At 41.2% G+C, this 17452-nt stretch overlaps 1 protein-coding gene across 2 annotated transcripts in view; it reads left to right on the forward strand.

Moving 5' to 3' along the window:
• The window catches only part of MYBBP1A (MYB binding protein 1a), an 89882-nt gene that overhangs the window by 33132 nt on the left and 39298 nt on the right, over positions 1 to 17452 (forward strand). Inside the window, exons 13-21 of one of the 2 annotated variants that reach the window (XM_026672390.2) lie at positions 2423 to 2531; positions 3062 to 3158; positions 4523 to 4677; positions 6750 to 6845; positions 7660 to 7821; positions 9443 to 9607; positions 13181 to 13338; positions 15288 to 15422; positions 17068 to 17191. In XM_026672390.2, the coding sequence (XP_026528175.2) occupies positions 2423 to 2531; positions 3062 to 3158; positions 4523 to 4677; positions 6750 to 6845; positions 7660 to 7821; positions 9443 to 9607; positions 13181 to 13338; positions 15288 to 15422; positions 17068 to 17191 (1201 nt within the window). The remainder of the gene's footprint in view (positions 1 to 2422; positions 2532 to 3061; positions 3159 to 4522; positions 4678 to 6749; positions 6846 to 7659; positions 7822 to 9442; positions 9608 to 13180; positions 13339 to 15287; positions 15423 to 17067; positions 17192 to 17452) is intronic. The other variant, XM_087943836.1, reaches the window with a different exon arrangement.

Here is a 17452-nt window from a genome sequence, read left to right on the forward strand (position 1 = left end):
TGTGGAATTCAACTCTCAGAATTCTCCAGCCAGTTGAAGTCCACAAGTTTTAAAGTTGCCAAGTTTGGAGACCTCTGCATTACAGCATCCCTGCAGTCACGTGACTGATTTTGGCAGTTGGCAACCAGCTCACAATTATGATGGTTGAAGCATCCTGCAGTAGCCTTATCTGGTTTGGGACTTCGGTTGCCAGGTTCCAACAATGGGGAAGCTGGCAGGAGGTCAACAATGGTGATCATGTGACATGCTTAATGGTGTTGCGAGATTTGCTTAACGGTAATTGGAAAGTGCTAGAACTAATATCATAATGTTGCCATTGTTAAGCAAAGGCTACCTATAGGGATAAATGAAGTCCCTGTGTGTAAAAATAGGCCATTTAGTAGGAAGATGAACCTGCTCCAACTTTAGCTTCCAGCCATTCTTGATTACCCAGAATGGGTGGGCCAGAAGGTTAACGCTTGCCATCAGTATTCTCATTTGCTGTTGCCTTTATTTTTTGTCAAGTTTTTGGTTTTATATTGCTTATACAATGTGATACCTGGGTTTCAAACATTTTGGTACAAATACACATAATAGTTACTACATTCCATTTTCATTGTTTCATATTAATTAAACATAACTAACACTACCACCATTCAATTTCTAAGCCTCCCACATATTATTACATATGTCTTGTTATATATGTATATTGTTGTTCCCCTCTTATTTCTATTTCTATTCTAACTTTTATTCATGTCACTGTAGTATTCAAAGATGTTTCTTTTTTGTCTTCCATCTTTCACCTGCTTTATTATTCATATTTCCCTTATTTAACTCTTCACATATGTATATATTAAAGTTTCATCCTTCATTCTTTCATTATTCAGCGTTTTTAATATACAATTCTAATACCACATAGGGTAGATCTATTCGTTTTCCTTCCATTCATCCAATCCATGTAATTCTACTATTAATAAACATGCTTATATTAAAATATATTCTTTCATTATCGAATTACTCATTGTTTAATTTTATTATTAATATTTATATTATTATTAATTTTATTATTTCACTGATAATCATTATATTTTTTGGCATGTTAATAATACCATCATTCATTCTCTAATTTTCATTTGCCGTTGCTGAGTTTATAACTAGTGTTCCACAGCCAGCTCAGATATTTAGGGCAAAGATGCAATCCCTTGCCATCCTCCTAGTGAAAAGAGAGAAAAGGGCTGGGCCTTTATGCTGATTCCATTTAATTCCTTATCTTTACATATAGAATAACAGAGTTGGAAGGGACCTCGGAGGTCTTCTAGTCCAACCCCCTGCTTAGGCAGGAAACCCCATACCAGTAGTGGCTAACCTTTTTGGGCTCCTGTGCCAAAAATTGTGTGTGTGCTTGCGCGTGTGCACTTGTGTGCCAGCACCCTGAAGGCAGTGCTTGCGCCCCCCCCCATGCCCCCTGCACATACGCATGCAATCCCCCTCCCACTGCCCCTTATCTACACTGCGCCTCCCAGCTGACTTTTGGCCAGTTTGAGGCCTTTCTCGGCCTCCCAGGGGCTTGAGGAAAGCCTCTGCAGGCTTTGCAGGCCAACAATAGGCCCGTTTTGTCACTTCCGGTATTTCTGGAAATACCGGAAGTGACAAAACGGGCCTATTATCAGCTGTGAGGCACGTGCATGTGCAGTGAGGTAAGTTTTCCTGCTGCTTGCGTGCCGGCACAAATGGCTCTGCGTGCCACCTGTGGCACGTGTGCCGTAGGTTCGCCATCATGGCCCTATATCATTTCAGACAAATGGTTGTCCAATCTCTTCTTAAAAACCTCCAGTACTGGAGCACCCACAAATTCTGGAGGAAAGCTTTTCCACTGATTCTAATTGTTGTAACAGGAGATTTCTCCTTAGTTCTACGCTGGTTGTCTCCTTGATTAGTTTCTACCCATTGCTTCTTGTCCTGCCTTCAGCTGCTTTGGAGAATAGCTTGACTCCCTTTTTTTTTTGTGGCAACCTCTGAGATATCGGAACACTGCTACCATGTCACCCCTAGTCCTTCTTTTCATCAAACTAGACACACCCAGTTCCAGCAACCATTCTTTAAAGGTTTTAGCCTCCAGTATCCTAATCATCTTTGTTGCTCATTTCTGCACTTTTTCTAGAGTCTCAACATCTTTTTTACATCGTGGCGACCAAAACTGGGTGCAGTATTCCAAGTGTGGCTTTAACAAAGCATTATAAAGTGGTATTAACACTTCACATGATCTTGATTCTATCCCTCTGTTTATGCAGCCTAGAACTGTATTGGCTTTTTTTCACAGCTGCAGCACAGTAAGATATTACCTTATTGCAAAAGTTCTTGAGTTTCCATGACACCCTTTGGTGTGGAATTGAAATCAAATGCAGAACTGTTGGGTCTCAAACATGATGTCTCCTTGTCACAGGATGTTGCAGACCGTGGAAGCCCTGAAAAAAAGAGATAAAAAAGGCCAGAGCATGAAGACTTCTGCCTTCCAACACCTGCTGCTGTTGGTCGGTATTCACCTCTTCAAGGTAACGTCAAGTATACCAGAAAGGTTTTAGACTTAGCTCTGAATTCATGCAAATTCCTGACTCTTAAAATACATGGGGTGGAGAATAATTTGTTGATTAGGAATTGTAGGATTCATTTTCTCCCTGGTTTCTGTGACAATTCTATAACCTCAGGTGGTGACAAAGGGGTTGAATTGAGAAGCGAAAGACTTTTATCTCTCATTCATTTCTGGCAGACTTTTTTACAGGTAGTTCTTGACTTATAGTCTCTTGTTTACTGACTGTAGTTCAACAGTTCAGTCGTAAGCGTGAAAACTGGCCATAAGTCACTTTTTTTCAGTACCGTTGTTAACTTCGAACAGTTACTAAACAAACTGTTGTTAAGCCGAGGACTAACAGTATGTATTTCCAGTCTTAACTTATTTTATACACAGAAGGAGTATGTGACCCTTACTTTTTTGGGAAATAAAAACGAGATTAAAAACGCAGTTGTATTAATACTGATAGGTTTGCTTTCTTCTTTCCTCTTGGATCCCGCAATTCACACGCAGTCTCCAGCAGAGTGTGTGAACCTTCTGAACGATCTCCAGAATTGTATCAAGAGAGCCTTCGGTGAGAAGCCCAAGAAGAAAAAGGCAGCTACAACTGGTGAGGTTCCATCTCAGGTCTCATCGTCTTCTTGACTTCAATACCCTTCAGTTGCATTGGGTTGATGGCTTCTAAAATTTCCGGGCAATGTGATGGTTGATGATTTGGAGATGCGCAAGAGCCTGTTGAGCCTTGATCCGGGCCTCGCCCATACCTGGTGGGGGAGGGGTCCATAAGCAACCAGTGAGGTAGCCACACGAAGCCGAGGGAACCAAGGGAGCAATGGGAACGATGGGTGAGGCCACAGCTGCAACGGCAGGACTTCCAGTTGCTGCGCTCCCATCTCTGCTCACCAGCTGGCCGCTCAATAGCTGGTCACTTGTGGATCGGGCCTCCGGTCGGGAGGGAAGGCTGCCGCTGCTGCTGTGAGAGATCCAGGATGCCAGGGGTGCGTTGGCCAGCTGATCGCTCGTCAGCTGGTTGCTTAGATGGGCGAGAGTGGACTGCTGTTGCTGCCAACGGTGCGAGGAGCCGGAACATGGCTCCAGCAGGGGGGAAGTGCTGATGATAATAGAATAGAATAGAACAGAACAGAACAGAACAACAGAGGCAGGAAATCCTACCACTTCAGACAAATGGTTATCCAACATCTTTTTAAAAACTTACTGCCAGTGTTCCAGCAACCCTCCACTCCTCCCAATAACTCAGAGACAGACATCTTCTCAAAGGTTCCTTTTTATTTGGATAGTAACTGGTACAACTGGGGAATCCCGAATCTGAAAGTTCTGGGCTTCCTTACAATAAGTAAAAACTACAAATCCATCCCCTGCACCCATCACCACATCACATGGCCCAATCACCATCTGCCCCAAGTTAAGACTTCCTCTCTCTTATGTGCAAAATAACATGACCTTGAATTAGAAAAAGAATGTTATTATGTCTAATTACGTACACTTCAATAAAGTCCCCCCTCCCACTTTCCCAGGCTCAAATGTGGCAGCATGGGAGCATCTGGTCTCAATGTGGCTTCCAAAGCTGACACTTACAGTAGAAGGAAGATAAGGCTGCAAATGCTGGCTACCAGATGTTGGGTGACTGGGTGTGCATGGCTGGACGGCATGATGGTGTGGTCCCTGGATTATAAAGGCGGAAGGTCCCAGCACTGACTTTGCAGGGGACTTCATTGTTCCTACTCATTGTGTACCAAGGCTCTGGACCGGCTTTGAAGATTAAAGATTGGTTTGCTGTTCCGTTGCTATACTATTTGTTACTGAGCATGTGTGCTGTGGTCCTTTCCCCCCAGGTCCTGCCTTGAACCTTTGAAAGAGCCTTTCCCAAATTACCTGGAGGACATAAGATTTGGAAAGACCAGCCTTATGGACATCAGTGCTAATGATATGGCTTTCTTCCTTTGTTTTTCTCAGAGGATGAAGAGGAACCAGCATGGGTTGAAGTGATCGTGGAGGTTCTGCTTTCTCTCCTAGCTCAGTCTAGTGGGCTGATTCGGCGGGTCTGTAAAAACGTGTTTGGGCTTGTCTGCCAACACATGACGAAGGCTGCTCTGCAGCTCATCCTAGACGTGAGTCTTTTGAGAGTTGGTTGATGCTCTGTCTGGATTTTAAGGCCTGAGATCAGGGAGACCTAGGTTCAAATCCTCATTTGGCCATGCAGCTCACCGAGTGGTCCATTTTTTTTAAGAAAAATAAACTATTCAATTTTCCAACAGTTTAAAAAAACCATAAAAAGTACATTTGTATTAACCTTGAAGACATCATTTCTTAATCATATACTTAATTTTTGATTACATTACAGTTATTACATATTACTTTTCCTATTAATTCACTATTTCTTACTCCTTATTTATACCACTTGTTACATAGTACATTTTCTATTAATTCTACATTCAGTATATATAACTTCATATCCTCTAATTAATTACAGTATTACTTCTCTTTCTATTTTCAAACCATGTGGCGTCCCAGACTGAATAATGTATCGATTCCTCTCTATCTTTTAACTCTAAAGCAGGGGTGTCCAACCTTGGCAACTTTAAGACTTGTGGACTTCAACTCCCAGAATTCCTCAGCCAGCAAAGCTGGCTGAGGAATTCTGGGAGTTGAAGTCCACAAGTCTTAAAGTTGCCAAGGTTGGACACCCCTGCTCTAAAGTCAGCCTGTCCATTTCTGCCCAGTCTAGAATTTTCCTTATCACTGCTCCCTCTTGTGGTATATCTCCCTCATTCCAGTGCTGTGCGTATGTAATCCTAGCAGCAAATTGTTATGTGTAGAATAATATATCTATCAGTTATACTATATTTTCCTTTAATTATACCCAATAGAAACAGTTCTGGTCGAAATTCAATTTTTTGCTTTGTTATTTCTTCTAACCATTTTTGAATCTTACTCCAATATTTTTTTTGCTTGGTCCATTTTTGCATACCTAAATTGAAACATTTACGGGTAGTCCTTGACTTAACAATAGTTCGCTTAATGACCGTTCGAAGTTATAACATCATTGAAAAAAGTAACGCAGGACTGTTTTTCACACTTATGACCATTGCAGCATCCTCATGGTCACGTGATTTACATTCAGATACTTGAGACAACTGATTGACATTTATGATGATTGTAGTGTCCTGAATAATGTTGATTTTTTTAATGACCTTCTGACAAGCGAAGTCAAATTCCCTTAACAGCCGTGTTACTAATTTAACAGCTGCAGAGATTCACTTAACAACAATGGCAAGAAAAGTTGTAAAAACGGGGCAAAACCCACTTAACAAATTTTTCATTTAGCAACATAAGTTTTAGGCTCAATTGTGGTGGTAAGTTGGGGACAGTATAGATTTGTTTTGAATGTAAAATTGGAGAATGGGACCTTTGCTGCTCTTTGAAAGAACAAGTGATAGTTAATAGTCCAACATTATAGAAACTTTAATAGATGGTTAAATATCTTTATGCTTGAATACGAATGAATTGATACTGCTGAAAATAACTTCCATTTACACTGTGGAGTAAGCAGCCTATTGACCATGCCAGGAGCTGTTTAACATTATTTTGTTTTAATTTTTATCCTGTTTATTAGTAGTATTATTAGTATTAGGAACCTCTGTGGCGCAGTGGTTAGAGTGCAGTATTGTAAGCTTCTTCTGCAGCCAGCTGCCTACAATTTGGCAGTTCAAATCCCACCAGGCTCAAGGTTGACTCAGCCTTCCATCCTTCCGAGGTGGGTCAAATGAGGACCCAGATTTTGTGGGGCAAGAGGCTGACTCTGTAAACCGCTTAGAGCGAGTTTTAAAGCACTGTAAAGTGGTATGTAACTGCTATTGCTATTATTTATAAATAAGACGGTGGATTTCCTTCTATTTCCTTCCACAAAATTTATGTGAGGTGGACTGCGCTGAGAGTGAGTGTATCTGGCCAAAATCAGCTTTTATGCCTAAAGCGGGACTACAACTCACAATCTCCCAGGTTTTATCCTGATGCCTTCACCACTTGATTAGCAGTGTTACTAATGTTCAGGAGCAACTAGAAAATTTTGGATCCTGACAGGCAAACCTGTGTTGTGGCAGGCCTGCTCTGGGAAGATGTTGCTTTGTTTCTTTTCAGAGATCATGCATTGGAATTTGATAAAAATAAAATTGTCTCAAAGGTTCTGGATCCACAACAAGACCAGGATGAAGAAACTGCTGTTGTTGTCATGGAAGAAACAGAGAAGAAGAGAAAGAAATTGTCACAAAAAAATACGGTAAGTCCTATTATTGTGAAAGCTAGTTGACATACGGTCAAAAGTCAACAACCCAATATTAAAATAGGCTGTGATTATAACAAGGAACAGATAGAAATTATGTCCTGCCTAAATAGAATTGTTTCTAACCCATCACATGAATAAATGGGAGAGAAGTGCAAACATTGGAATATTGGTTGTAAAATAAATAGAGCTCTCAATGATATTCAGCAATCTCTGGAATTCTTTCATTATTGTTTTATAGTTTGGCTACAAACAGGTGAACCTTCATTTATCTTGGGAAATAGACTCTTGAGTATTTTGCTTTGTCATCCGAGAGAGTCCTGACAGCTATGGTGGCACATTGGTTAGAGTGCATTACTGCAGGCTACTTCTGCTGCCTGCTGGCTGCCTGCAATTTGGCAGGCTCAAGGTTGACTCAGCTTTCCATCCTTCCGAGGTGGGTAAAATGAGGACCCAGATTGTTGGCAATAGGCTGACTCTGTAAACCACTTAGAGTGGGCTATAAAGCACCGTGAAGCAGTATATAAGTCTAAGTGCTATTACTATTATTATTATCTTTATTGTCAGAGTATAACATGTGTACAATGAGATTGGCTACAATAAGATTAATGGGATACCAAATCCTGTCCAATCATTGTAGTTCTTAAGAGTGATTCATTTTCCTTACCCGTTCACTTATTTATCTTGATTTGTATGACCTCCCAACCCACCAGTACACTTCTTTCCCTCTTATACTATGGAAGATAAAACTAAAAAGGGACTAAGAATTATAGCTGAAAGGGGAAAAAAAACTTATTTTATTGTCTGTCAGGAGCAAGAGGAAGAAAGTGGGGAGAGCTCTGATGAAGACAGCTCTGAAGAAAGCGATGAGAGTGACAAGGAGGCTTTGGAGACAAATAGTGAGGGTGAGGACGAACCCGATGAAAACTTCCGTGCCATGCTGAGGAATGTTTTACAAGCCAAGAATGCATTGGTAGGTGTTGGCTTTAGTTAAACAGTGAGGCTCCTGTGTTGAGAGAAACACAATTCTGCATGAAGAATGCTGAGCTGCGCTGCTCGAAACGGGTATACAATGTTAGAGAGGTGATGAGCTACTGCTTCCTGCTGGCACTACACAAAGACCAGAGGTCTCCTGACTGTTTTACCAAAAAATAAAATGTGCTCTGGGACCTTTTATAATGCAACTGTAGGAAAGATATTCCTTTTTTTCATGGCATTTTGTAGGCAACACATTTTTATTGTGCTAGATCTTGGCCTTGGCCAGCTGTTATTAAAGACCAGCCAAATGGCACCCCTCTTTTCATGCCTGCTGGTCATTTTTCATCTTCAATGGGAAGATTTTTTTTTAAAAAAAGACCCCATCCTATAAATTTATTTTTTGAAGGATTTGTAATATGCTTTGCACAAACTTTGCAGCCTCCTTGATATTGACGTGGGCTGATAGGTGTTCTGTTGTGCAGAACTAGCTAGATGAAATCTATGAAACTAGATTTCATATTTGTTTATTATATTTGTACCCTGCTTTGTTTTTAACTGGGGCACTTTGGTAAAATCATTTCAGTTTTTCTTGCATCAATAACCCTCCAGGTAGCTGGAGCTGAAATCTATCCTAAAACCTTCATATCAATTCAGTGGTGGGATTCAAATATTTTTACCACTGGTTTGGTGGGTGTGGCTTGGTGAGCGTGCTTTGTGCGCGTGAACATACTTTGCGTGCATGCGTGTGCCAAACATGCACTTTGCGCAGGCACAGAGGCGTTTGCGCAGGAGGTGTTCCAACTCACCTCCTGCAAGCCTGCACGATCCCGATCGCTTCAGCAGCTGCCGCCTGGCATCTTCTGTGCCGCGCAAAGCAGCTGCGCTTCAAATTCAGAGGATAAAGGTGAGTATGGGAGCCTGGGTGGGTGGGTGGGCCCAACAGCAGAGGAGTGGAGAGAACCGGTTTAGTCTCCACTGCTTATTGCTGCTACTGGGCCAAACTGGTAGAATACCACCACTGTATAAATTCTGTGATTGAGTGAGAAATTGAACCTGAATCTTTCCAGTCAAATCCATCCCTTTAACTACCATATAATCTTTGCCTATATACTGTATATATTTGTGGATAAGGCCATCCACAAATGAGCCAACACTTGAATGTTTTACCAAAATACCATAAACACTGCTATCCAAGGATAAGCCAACCTGCAATTTTATGGCATTCAAGGGTCTATTTATCCATGGATGGGCTTATCTATGCATATAAATGGGAAATCGATAAATTAAAAAGAATTACGGTATGTACTTGTGGATAGGTCCTTCTGCGAGTAAGCCAAGCCCAATTTTGTAGGTCCATTTTGGTACCTAAAATTCTCAGTTTATCTCTGATTGAATATGGCAATACTAGATGCTCCAAGGATGAGTTTGCTTTTGGTTATATGAGTTGAGTTTGAATATATGGGATAAGTTTGCTATTGGTATTGCTATCTGGTCGAAATTCCTTCTCCCACTTGATGTTCTTGTGACATGTTGAACTATTAAGTTTAATACTTCATTGCTGGGATGGCCTATGAACCTTTGCTTTGTTGTCCTTTTTTTTTTTTTTTACATCCAAGGAAGGAGATGATAGTGATGATGATGTGGATGATGAGACTATGATGTCCCTCGATGAGAAGCTTTCATCTCTCTTTACTGAGCAGAAGAAGCGCATCCAAGCCAAGAAAGATGAGAAGGAAAAGTTGCGCAAGGAGAAAATCTTGCGTCGGGACTTCAAAATCAAGGTAAGAATCCAGGTTTTCTGAGTTTATGGCCTATGGCTAAGATCAGCAATAATTTCAGCTGTCGACCACTCTTGTAAAATCTCTTGCGTGGCATATCACACCCCAAATACAAATAAGTGAAAATATTAAATGGCCAAAAAGTGGTGTGTGTTCTTGTTTTCTGGTACTTGAGGTCTTGTGCAAACTTACATGAGGATCAAAAATTTGCCCTAGCTTGAACATTCTTCATTGTGCAATTTCAGTCCCTGGATTTTTTTTTAAAGAATTGTTCCACAAAAGTTATGTAGAAATATTTAGGATTCTAGGTTGTCAATTTCTGCCATGTAAAATGCTCTGGGAATTATTTGAAAATCTACTCATATAGAGGGAGGCAGAGATAATGTTGACTACATTATCTGCATTAACAGTTAATGTAGATAATTATGAAATGTAATGTTAAGGAGTAAATAACATCTCAGCCTTGTAAGTTAAGCATAAGAAAGAGACTTAAAATAACCATATCTTGATTCTGCATGAGACAAGAGAGGAAAGAAAAAAGTTTCTGTTATATCTGGTAACAATAGAGTTCCAGTAGATTTGTGACATGTTATTTCTTGCCCTCCCATCCTGGGCTGACAACTAAAGTCTTAACAGCTGCAGTATTTTCAATGGAAGAGAATATTTGTAGCTCAGGGTTAAACTGTGGTGTCCTTGGTGCTCTCTGATCTTGGTTAATTGCTTGCAGACATTTCATGACCAAAGTAGGTAATATCAATAGGAGTGAGTGTGGTATTTGCTATCTGTTTATATAAAGTAGCTTGCTCTACCCATTTTGGTGGATTATGTAGCAATCAGTAGACACATAGATAAACCACACTTGCATCACGCAAAAGAGACAATAAAGAAACAGGGAAGGAAGCAATGTGACTAGAACATATATCTTCCAGCAGCCAACATTGAGATAACCGGAAATCAGTACTAGACAAACAATCAGGCAGAAAACAAGACTGTAATCAGGGAATCACTAAGAAGGAAACTACTCTCCCACCAAATCTGGCAGGGGGAAATTGCCAACAATCTGCACATTCACTGTAGATGTTACCTAGTTGTTTAATGTAATAATCAAGCACAGCACCAGTAATTCCACTGGAGTATTGTAGCTGCCCTTATCCTTCCTGTATCTGATGCCCTGCAGCTATGTTCCTTCATTTCCAGCCAACATGACCAACCTGGGACAGTACTGGCTGGGAATCTTGAAGTTCCAAAATATCTGGAGGAGAACTAGAACTAAAATGAGCACTGCTAAACAGTCCGAAACTGCTTTTTCAACCTGCTGCATCTAGTGATTGGTTTACACCTGGTGGTAATTTTATGTTTGATTGTGATGAGAGCTAGTCAAGCAGCTCTTCAGGACCCCGAAACATTGGAGAAGAATGAATTGAATAAAATCGCGAACACATTCATTCTATAAACAGTTTTGAATTTGTGGGAATAGTTAGACACCCCTCCCCAAAGCAATAATGTGCAAGCTTTTTTGTTTGAGTACAATTATTTTAAGGACTTAGTTTATTACAGTGTTTCTCAACCTTGGCCACTTGAAGATGTATGGACTTCAACTCCCAGAATTCCCCTGCTGGGGAATTCTGGGTGTTGAAGTCTACACATCTTCAAGTTCCCAGGGTTAAAAAACACTGGTTTATAATTTCTAAATTATTACAAATCTACTGTTGTCTTTTAATTAGGTTAAATTTAGGGTTCCCAGTGACAGTATGGACAATTTCTCATAGACCTGACCTATCTCCAATACAGGTAGTCCTCAATTTATGACCATAATTGATCCCAAAATTTCCATTGCTAAGTGAAAACATTTGTTAAGTTTTAATTTTGCCCCATTTTACCTCTCTTGTCATAGTTGTCAAGTGAATCTGGCTTCCCCATTGACTTTGCTTGTAAGAAGCTTGTAAGAAGATCTCAAATGGTGATCACATGATCCTGGGACACTGCAATAAACATGAATCAGTTGCCAAGCACCCAAATTTTGATCACATGGCCATGGGGATGCTGCTATGGTTATGTCATGCCCTTGTTGGAGTCTGATTCTGAGAGGGAGATTGAGTAGCTGACAGGGAGTGGGAGTGTGGCTCCCGTGGCTGTGGAAGAAATGGGGGAAGGGCATAGTCCGGCTGGGCATTCAGAGGAAGACCCAAGGCCATCCCCTCTTCATCCTAGGGCACACAGGGAGGAATGGAGAAGGGAGCAATGTGGCTTACGAGAGAGAAAAAGGCCCTGATCCCTTTCATTAGTTGCAGCTGGGAGAACAGGATATAAGTGGGGCATTTGCATATAGCTCCTTGCTGGAAGCAAAGCGTGCATTTTCTTGGTCGAGACTTATCTGGGTTTTGGCGTTCTCCCAACTGTGGGTGCTGCATTATCCTTTGAAAGTCTGCAATTTATCAACCTGGCCCGCTGTGTTAATTACTTCAGTGTGGTTTGTGTTGGGTTTTTTTATTTCTAATTATCTTTACTTTGGGTTCGGATTCCCTTTGTAGACTGTTTTTTGAAGAGTTTGATATCCAGCCGAGGATAATTAGACATTGGGGCCAAGTTGGAGGCATTAAAGGGAATTTATTCTACTTTTGTGACTTTGTTATTTTTGTGTCACGCCCCGGGTCATCACAGGTCATAAGTGTGAAAAAAGCATCATAAAACTTTTTTAGTGCCTTTGTAACTTTGAATGGTCACTAAATAAACTGTTGTAAGTCGAGAACTATGTATAATGTCTTCTATTCTACCGGAAGCTTTTAGATAATATCTTGGAATCTGTCAACTCATTTTTTCCCATTGTCTTCGCTTTTACTTCTTTAAACCTTGCCAAATATGGTTCTACGTTCCACTTATGTATACAAATGGTGTGAGTTGCTGCTCAAAGGAATAGCTGCTTTATTTGGTCCATGTCTGATTGATTGGTTCTTCTTGGTAGACCAGTTACTGTTTTCCCAATCTCTTATTTCAAAGAGATCCAATCTTCTTTCTCTCAGTTTTAGTCTCCAGTTATTGTGGATGCATGTTCCCATTGTAAAGATAATTGCTTTAACACTTCAGTTTTGGTGAAGCTGTCACTGAAATGTCCTTATCCTGTATGATCTTGTTTGATAATTTCCTTTCTGTCTAACCTTTCAATCTTTTTTTTTTCTAACTTCTCCAGCGCACTATCCATCTTTATCTGTTTTTGAGCCCAAGAACACAAAACTCTCATTTTCACTTCTTAGCTGTCAGTTGGGCCATTTTAATTACGATTTCCAAGTATTACTATAAACTGGAGTGGGATATTTAATTAGCAATTCTTTTTTTGGCTAAGTACCAAAAGAATAGTGTGGCGGGATTTATTTATTTTTGTTAAACTATTTAAAAATCACTGAATCATCTGTTGTTGTTTTTTAATTTCATAAATGTCTCCCCTGGATTAGATGTTAATCAGCAAAGGAGTTCAACCATGGATTCCTTCTGCATAACTCTTTCCAGATTTTTGTATTTCCTATAGTGGTCGGGTTGCTGTTAATGTGATAGGCACCTCTGTTTATTTTTCATTTTCAGGTCCTGGATTTGGTTGAATTATTTCTGATGAAGCAGGCAGGGAATCCTCTGGTTTTCAGTGTCATTGATCCCCTTCTTTCTGTGATTGAGCACAGTATGAGCTCAGACTCCAACAAGCAAGAACAAGATTATCTCCGGAAGACTGCTGATATTTTCACGTGAGTTTCAGAGAAGCAGTTGTGTGTGTGTGTGTGTGTGTGTGTGTGTCTGGGGGTGGGGAGGCAGAGAAGGAGGAGAGAGAGAGAGAGAACATTACACATGCCAAGTTACCTGTGCTGACTTGAGGGTGTTTTTAGTTAATATTTATTTATTTAGCAGTTTGGCAAATACACGGACTTACAGTGGTTCAAATGTTAATGTCCAGTCCACCCAGCCATTCAAGGGCAGGGTGATCTATGTTGAAAAAAAAAAATCAGACATTGGACCGGTGTAAGTTCTTGATGGACATTCGGACACAATGTGATGGATATTTTGTTGAGGAGCACCACAGTCACACTGAGGGGTAGAGACAAGACCCCACTTAAACAATGAATCCTGGTAGACACCATGTTGTGTCAGAGTTGACCAATGCTGGCGAGGAAAGTCAAAACCTGGCACCTTTTATGCAGGGTCATCTACTTAACTGCCTGTATCTGGGCGTTCAGCAGCCCATTTGGCTTTCCACTGTGTGTTGGTGTCAAAGACAGTGGTTGAGCCAGTGCCAGAGAGGGCTTCCTGGATTTAAGCCTGCCAATTGATAGAGGAGAAAGATCAGCGTGCATAGGAAGAAGTGGGTTTCTCATAATTTTGTTGTACTTCTTCACTGCCTTTGTAGAGCTGGTGGTGCAATGTGGCTCAAGATGGGGAGCCAGCAAGTAGGAATAGATTTTATGCAACCGCTTATGATCCTCATTGTATCATATGTATGGTGTTTTTAGTTATCTTGTCCTACACTTAATGCAGTCCCCAACTCCCAGGCTGTGGCCCAGTATACCAGGCCGTGCAGGCAGTGGGTGAGCTCGCTTGCGTGCGCAGTTCCACTTGCACAACTGGCAGTCGTTCGCGCTCACACACGTAGCTCCACTTGCACAGACAGCAAGCGGCTGTTGTGGTTCGCCGGCAGCCTGTGCAGGCGGCAGCAGAATCGGACAGTGGGGAAGAACAGGAACCAGTCTGGGAATCTGGGGAGGACTCGGACGAGGGTCCTGCGTCCGATCCAGAGATGGGGCCAGGACCATCTGGGAGTTATGTGCTGACTCCAGAGCCTCCAGAATCTGGCAGCAGCGAGGCAGAGGAACAAGGGGAGCCTATTCCCAGTGCGCGTGTGCGCAGAGCTGTTAGAAGGCAAGAGCAACTAAGACAAAAGGGGCAACTCGGAAGTAAGGCTTGGAGGTGATTGCCCCTCCCCTAAGATATAAAGGAGGTGCAAAGATAGAGAAACCTTTGCAGGAAGCAAAGTCGTTCACTCTGTTCGGATTAAACCTTTAAGCTCTGTGTGTACTTCGTCTGGTTTTTCTTTTTTTTAGCTAATTTGGCACTTTAGTTGTTGGCAGCAGTTCAAAGGAGATAAAGGTGAGTGCTTATCTCGAGGGACTGTTTGGGACTCATCACAGGCTGGGAATGAACATAATTCCCAGCGTTGAAATAAAACAAGAATGTGCTTAATTACGGTCTCAGGAAGCCGTGGTCAGAACAGCGGCAGGAACACCACCGCTTACTCAAATGGAACTGCGTGTGCTCGCCAGCTTTGTGCACGGAACAATCCTCTCTCGCCACTGCAGTATTCCACAAAGGTGGAAAAGTTGGAGGTCACTGCTTTAGACCAGGGATCTCCAACCTTGGCAACTTTACGACTTGTAGACTTCAACTCCCAGAATTCTTCAGCCAGCGCATGCGAAGCGCACGCTTACAGTGGTTGAATCGCACCACTGCTTGGAACCATGACTCTACCTGCTTCCCACTTCCTCCCTGGCACTTCATCTGTATGTTATTGTACCAGTTACATGGATTTCAATGATGACTTGCTTGGAACCAGTGTGATAGAAAGGCTAAGCACAACCATGGGATTCATCTGTGATAGTCAATGTTGTTTGTGGAACTTTTTATTATTATTTTATTTGGTTTTTAGGAATAGTTTGTGTAGATCCAAGCAATACTGCAAAAATGTGTCTTCTCTCCGGGAGGAACTGCACAGCCTGCTAGAAAGTTTGGTGAAGAGAAGCTGCAAGCAAAACGACTCTTCAGTAGCCCTCTATTACTTCAGGTGAGTTCTCTGCACAGAGCGCGCATGCATGAAAAAATATGCCTTTTTAAGTTCTGCTTGAGTACAAGGAACCCTTGTATTACAACGGGTCACTTAATGACTGTTCAAAGTTGCAACGGCACTGGAAAAAAATGACTTATGATCGTTTTTTCACACTTACGACCATTGTAGCATCTCCTTGGCCACCTGATCAAAATTTGAATGAAGTGTTTCTCCGGTGAGACCGGTCTATCAGGGCAACCTGGTCTACCCAAATACAGGAGGGAGCATACTGCTTCTGCTTTTGCCTTTCAGCCCCAATCCAGGAGCCTTCGCAGGCAATCGCTTTCATGACAAACTATTTTTGTGTTGAATTTATATTTTACCAAGAAATAAATAAAGGGAGACTAGTATAGATCTATTTCAAGCTATTTAGCTCTTGCCAAGAGCTAAATAGCTTGAAATAGATCTATACTAGCCTGTCTTTATTTCTTTCTCAGTAAAATATAAATTCAACACAAAATTTGGATGCTTTGTAACTGGTTCATATTATGATGGTTGCAGTGTCCCAGGGTCATGTGATCAGCTTTTGTGACCTTCTGACAAGCAAAGGCAATGGCGAAGCCAGATTCATTTAACAACCACGTTACTAACTTAACAACTGTAGTGATTCATTTAACAGTTGTGGCAAGAAAAGTCGTAAAATGGGGCAAAATTCATTTAACAAAGGTTTCACTTAGCTCGATGATTTTGGATGAATTGTGGTCGTAAGTCGAGGTCTATCTGTACTGAAAGATGTCTATATTCTTATTTTAGAACCTGGAGCCTTAACTTTTGAGATTGCAGTTAAGAAAAACAAGATATCTGTTCTTTCCTTTAAATAATAGGAAAGGAGGTGGCCAATCCTTAATGGTCATTTATCTATTTATTAAATTTGCATGCCCGCCCCAATCTCATTATCCAAAGCCACTGACTCTTAAAGGACTAAATGAGCAACATTTAGTCCTTCCATTGAAAATTTCATCAGAGACCTTTCTCTAGATCATTATCTAAATCTGGAGGTGATTAAAAAGAGGCTCCTTTTCTTATTAATTGAATAACCGTCCCCTGAAGGCTCACATCGCACTTTCCTCACTGTGGACTAAAAATAAATGTTTGTCTGTGTTTTACATTGTAAATAATAAACTTGCATTCTCAGTGTAGAACTCTCTGATTAGCCATTTGCTTGCTTTATTAATTGGGTTTCCTTTTAATTTTATGAAAGGTATCTGTGAGCCACTCCAGGGACCCAATATTATAGCACTTAGCAATAGCACTTAGATTTATATACCACTTTATAATGCTCTTACAGCCCTCTCTAAGCAGTTTACAGGGTCAGCATGTTGCCCCCAACAATCTGGGTCCTCATTTTACCGACCTCGGAAGGATGGAAGGCTGAGTCAACCTTGACCCTGGTGAGACCCGAACTGCCAAACTGCTGGCAGCCGATGATCAGAAGAAGTAGCCTGCAGTGCTGCATTCTCACCACTGCGCCACCACAGCTCTTGTGCTGCAAATGCAGAAATTAGACTTGTGCATATAAATATAAATCCATATTGGTTTTTTCTGCAGAGTGTTGTATATTTAACATCACTTTTCTTTGGCTGTTTCTTTATTTTGTTTTTAGTGGATCGTTGTACCTTTTTCGAGTATTGAGGGGAAACGTACCAGCTGACGAAATGGCTTCAGAAGATGCACAGACAAAAAAGAAAACGAAAAATCCAGAGGAAGCTGAAAGGTCACCTGGACAGGTAAGGGGTTGTCCCATTTACCACCCTCAGGATGAAAAACTCAGTTCTGTTCTGCCAATATGGGTATTTAGGAGCTGTCACCAAAAAATGCTTCCCGCATCCTGACGCTCTTCAACAGTTGGAACCTAGTAAGGAAGTGCACCAGCAGAAATTTCCAATCACACCTGTATCTTGGCTGGATTTGTGAGGAGTCTGATACTGAACTATCAGAGGGATGGCATTTTCTCCCTTGCTTGCTGAATAATATAATAATTATTTTTT

Source organism: Notechis scutatus, chromosome 1 (genome assembly GCF_049901735.1).
Source record: "Notechis scutatus isolate UNSWTSFEM ecotype Mainland chromosome 1, rNotScu1.2, whole genome shotgun sequence".
Classification (NCBI taxonomy): Eukaryota; Metazoa; Chordata; class Lepidosauria; order Squamata; family Elapidae; genus Notechis; species Notechis scutatus.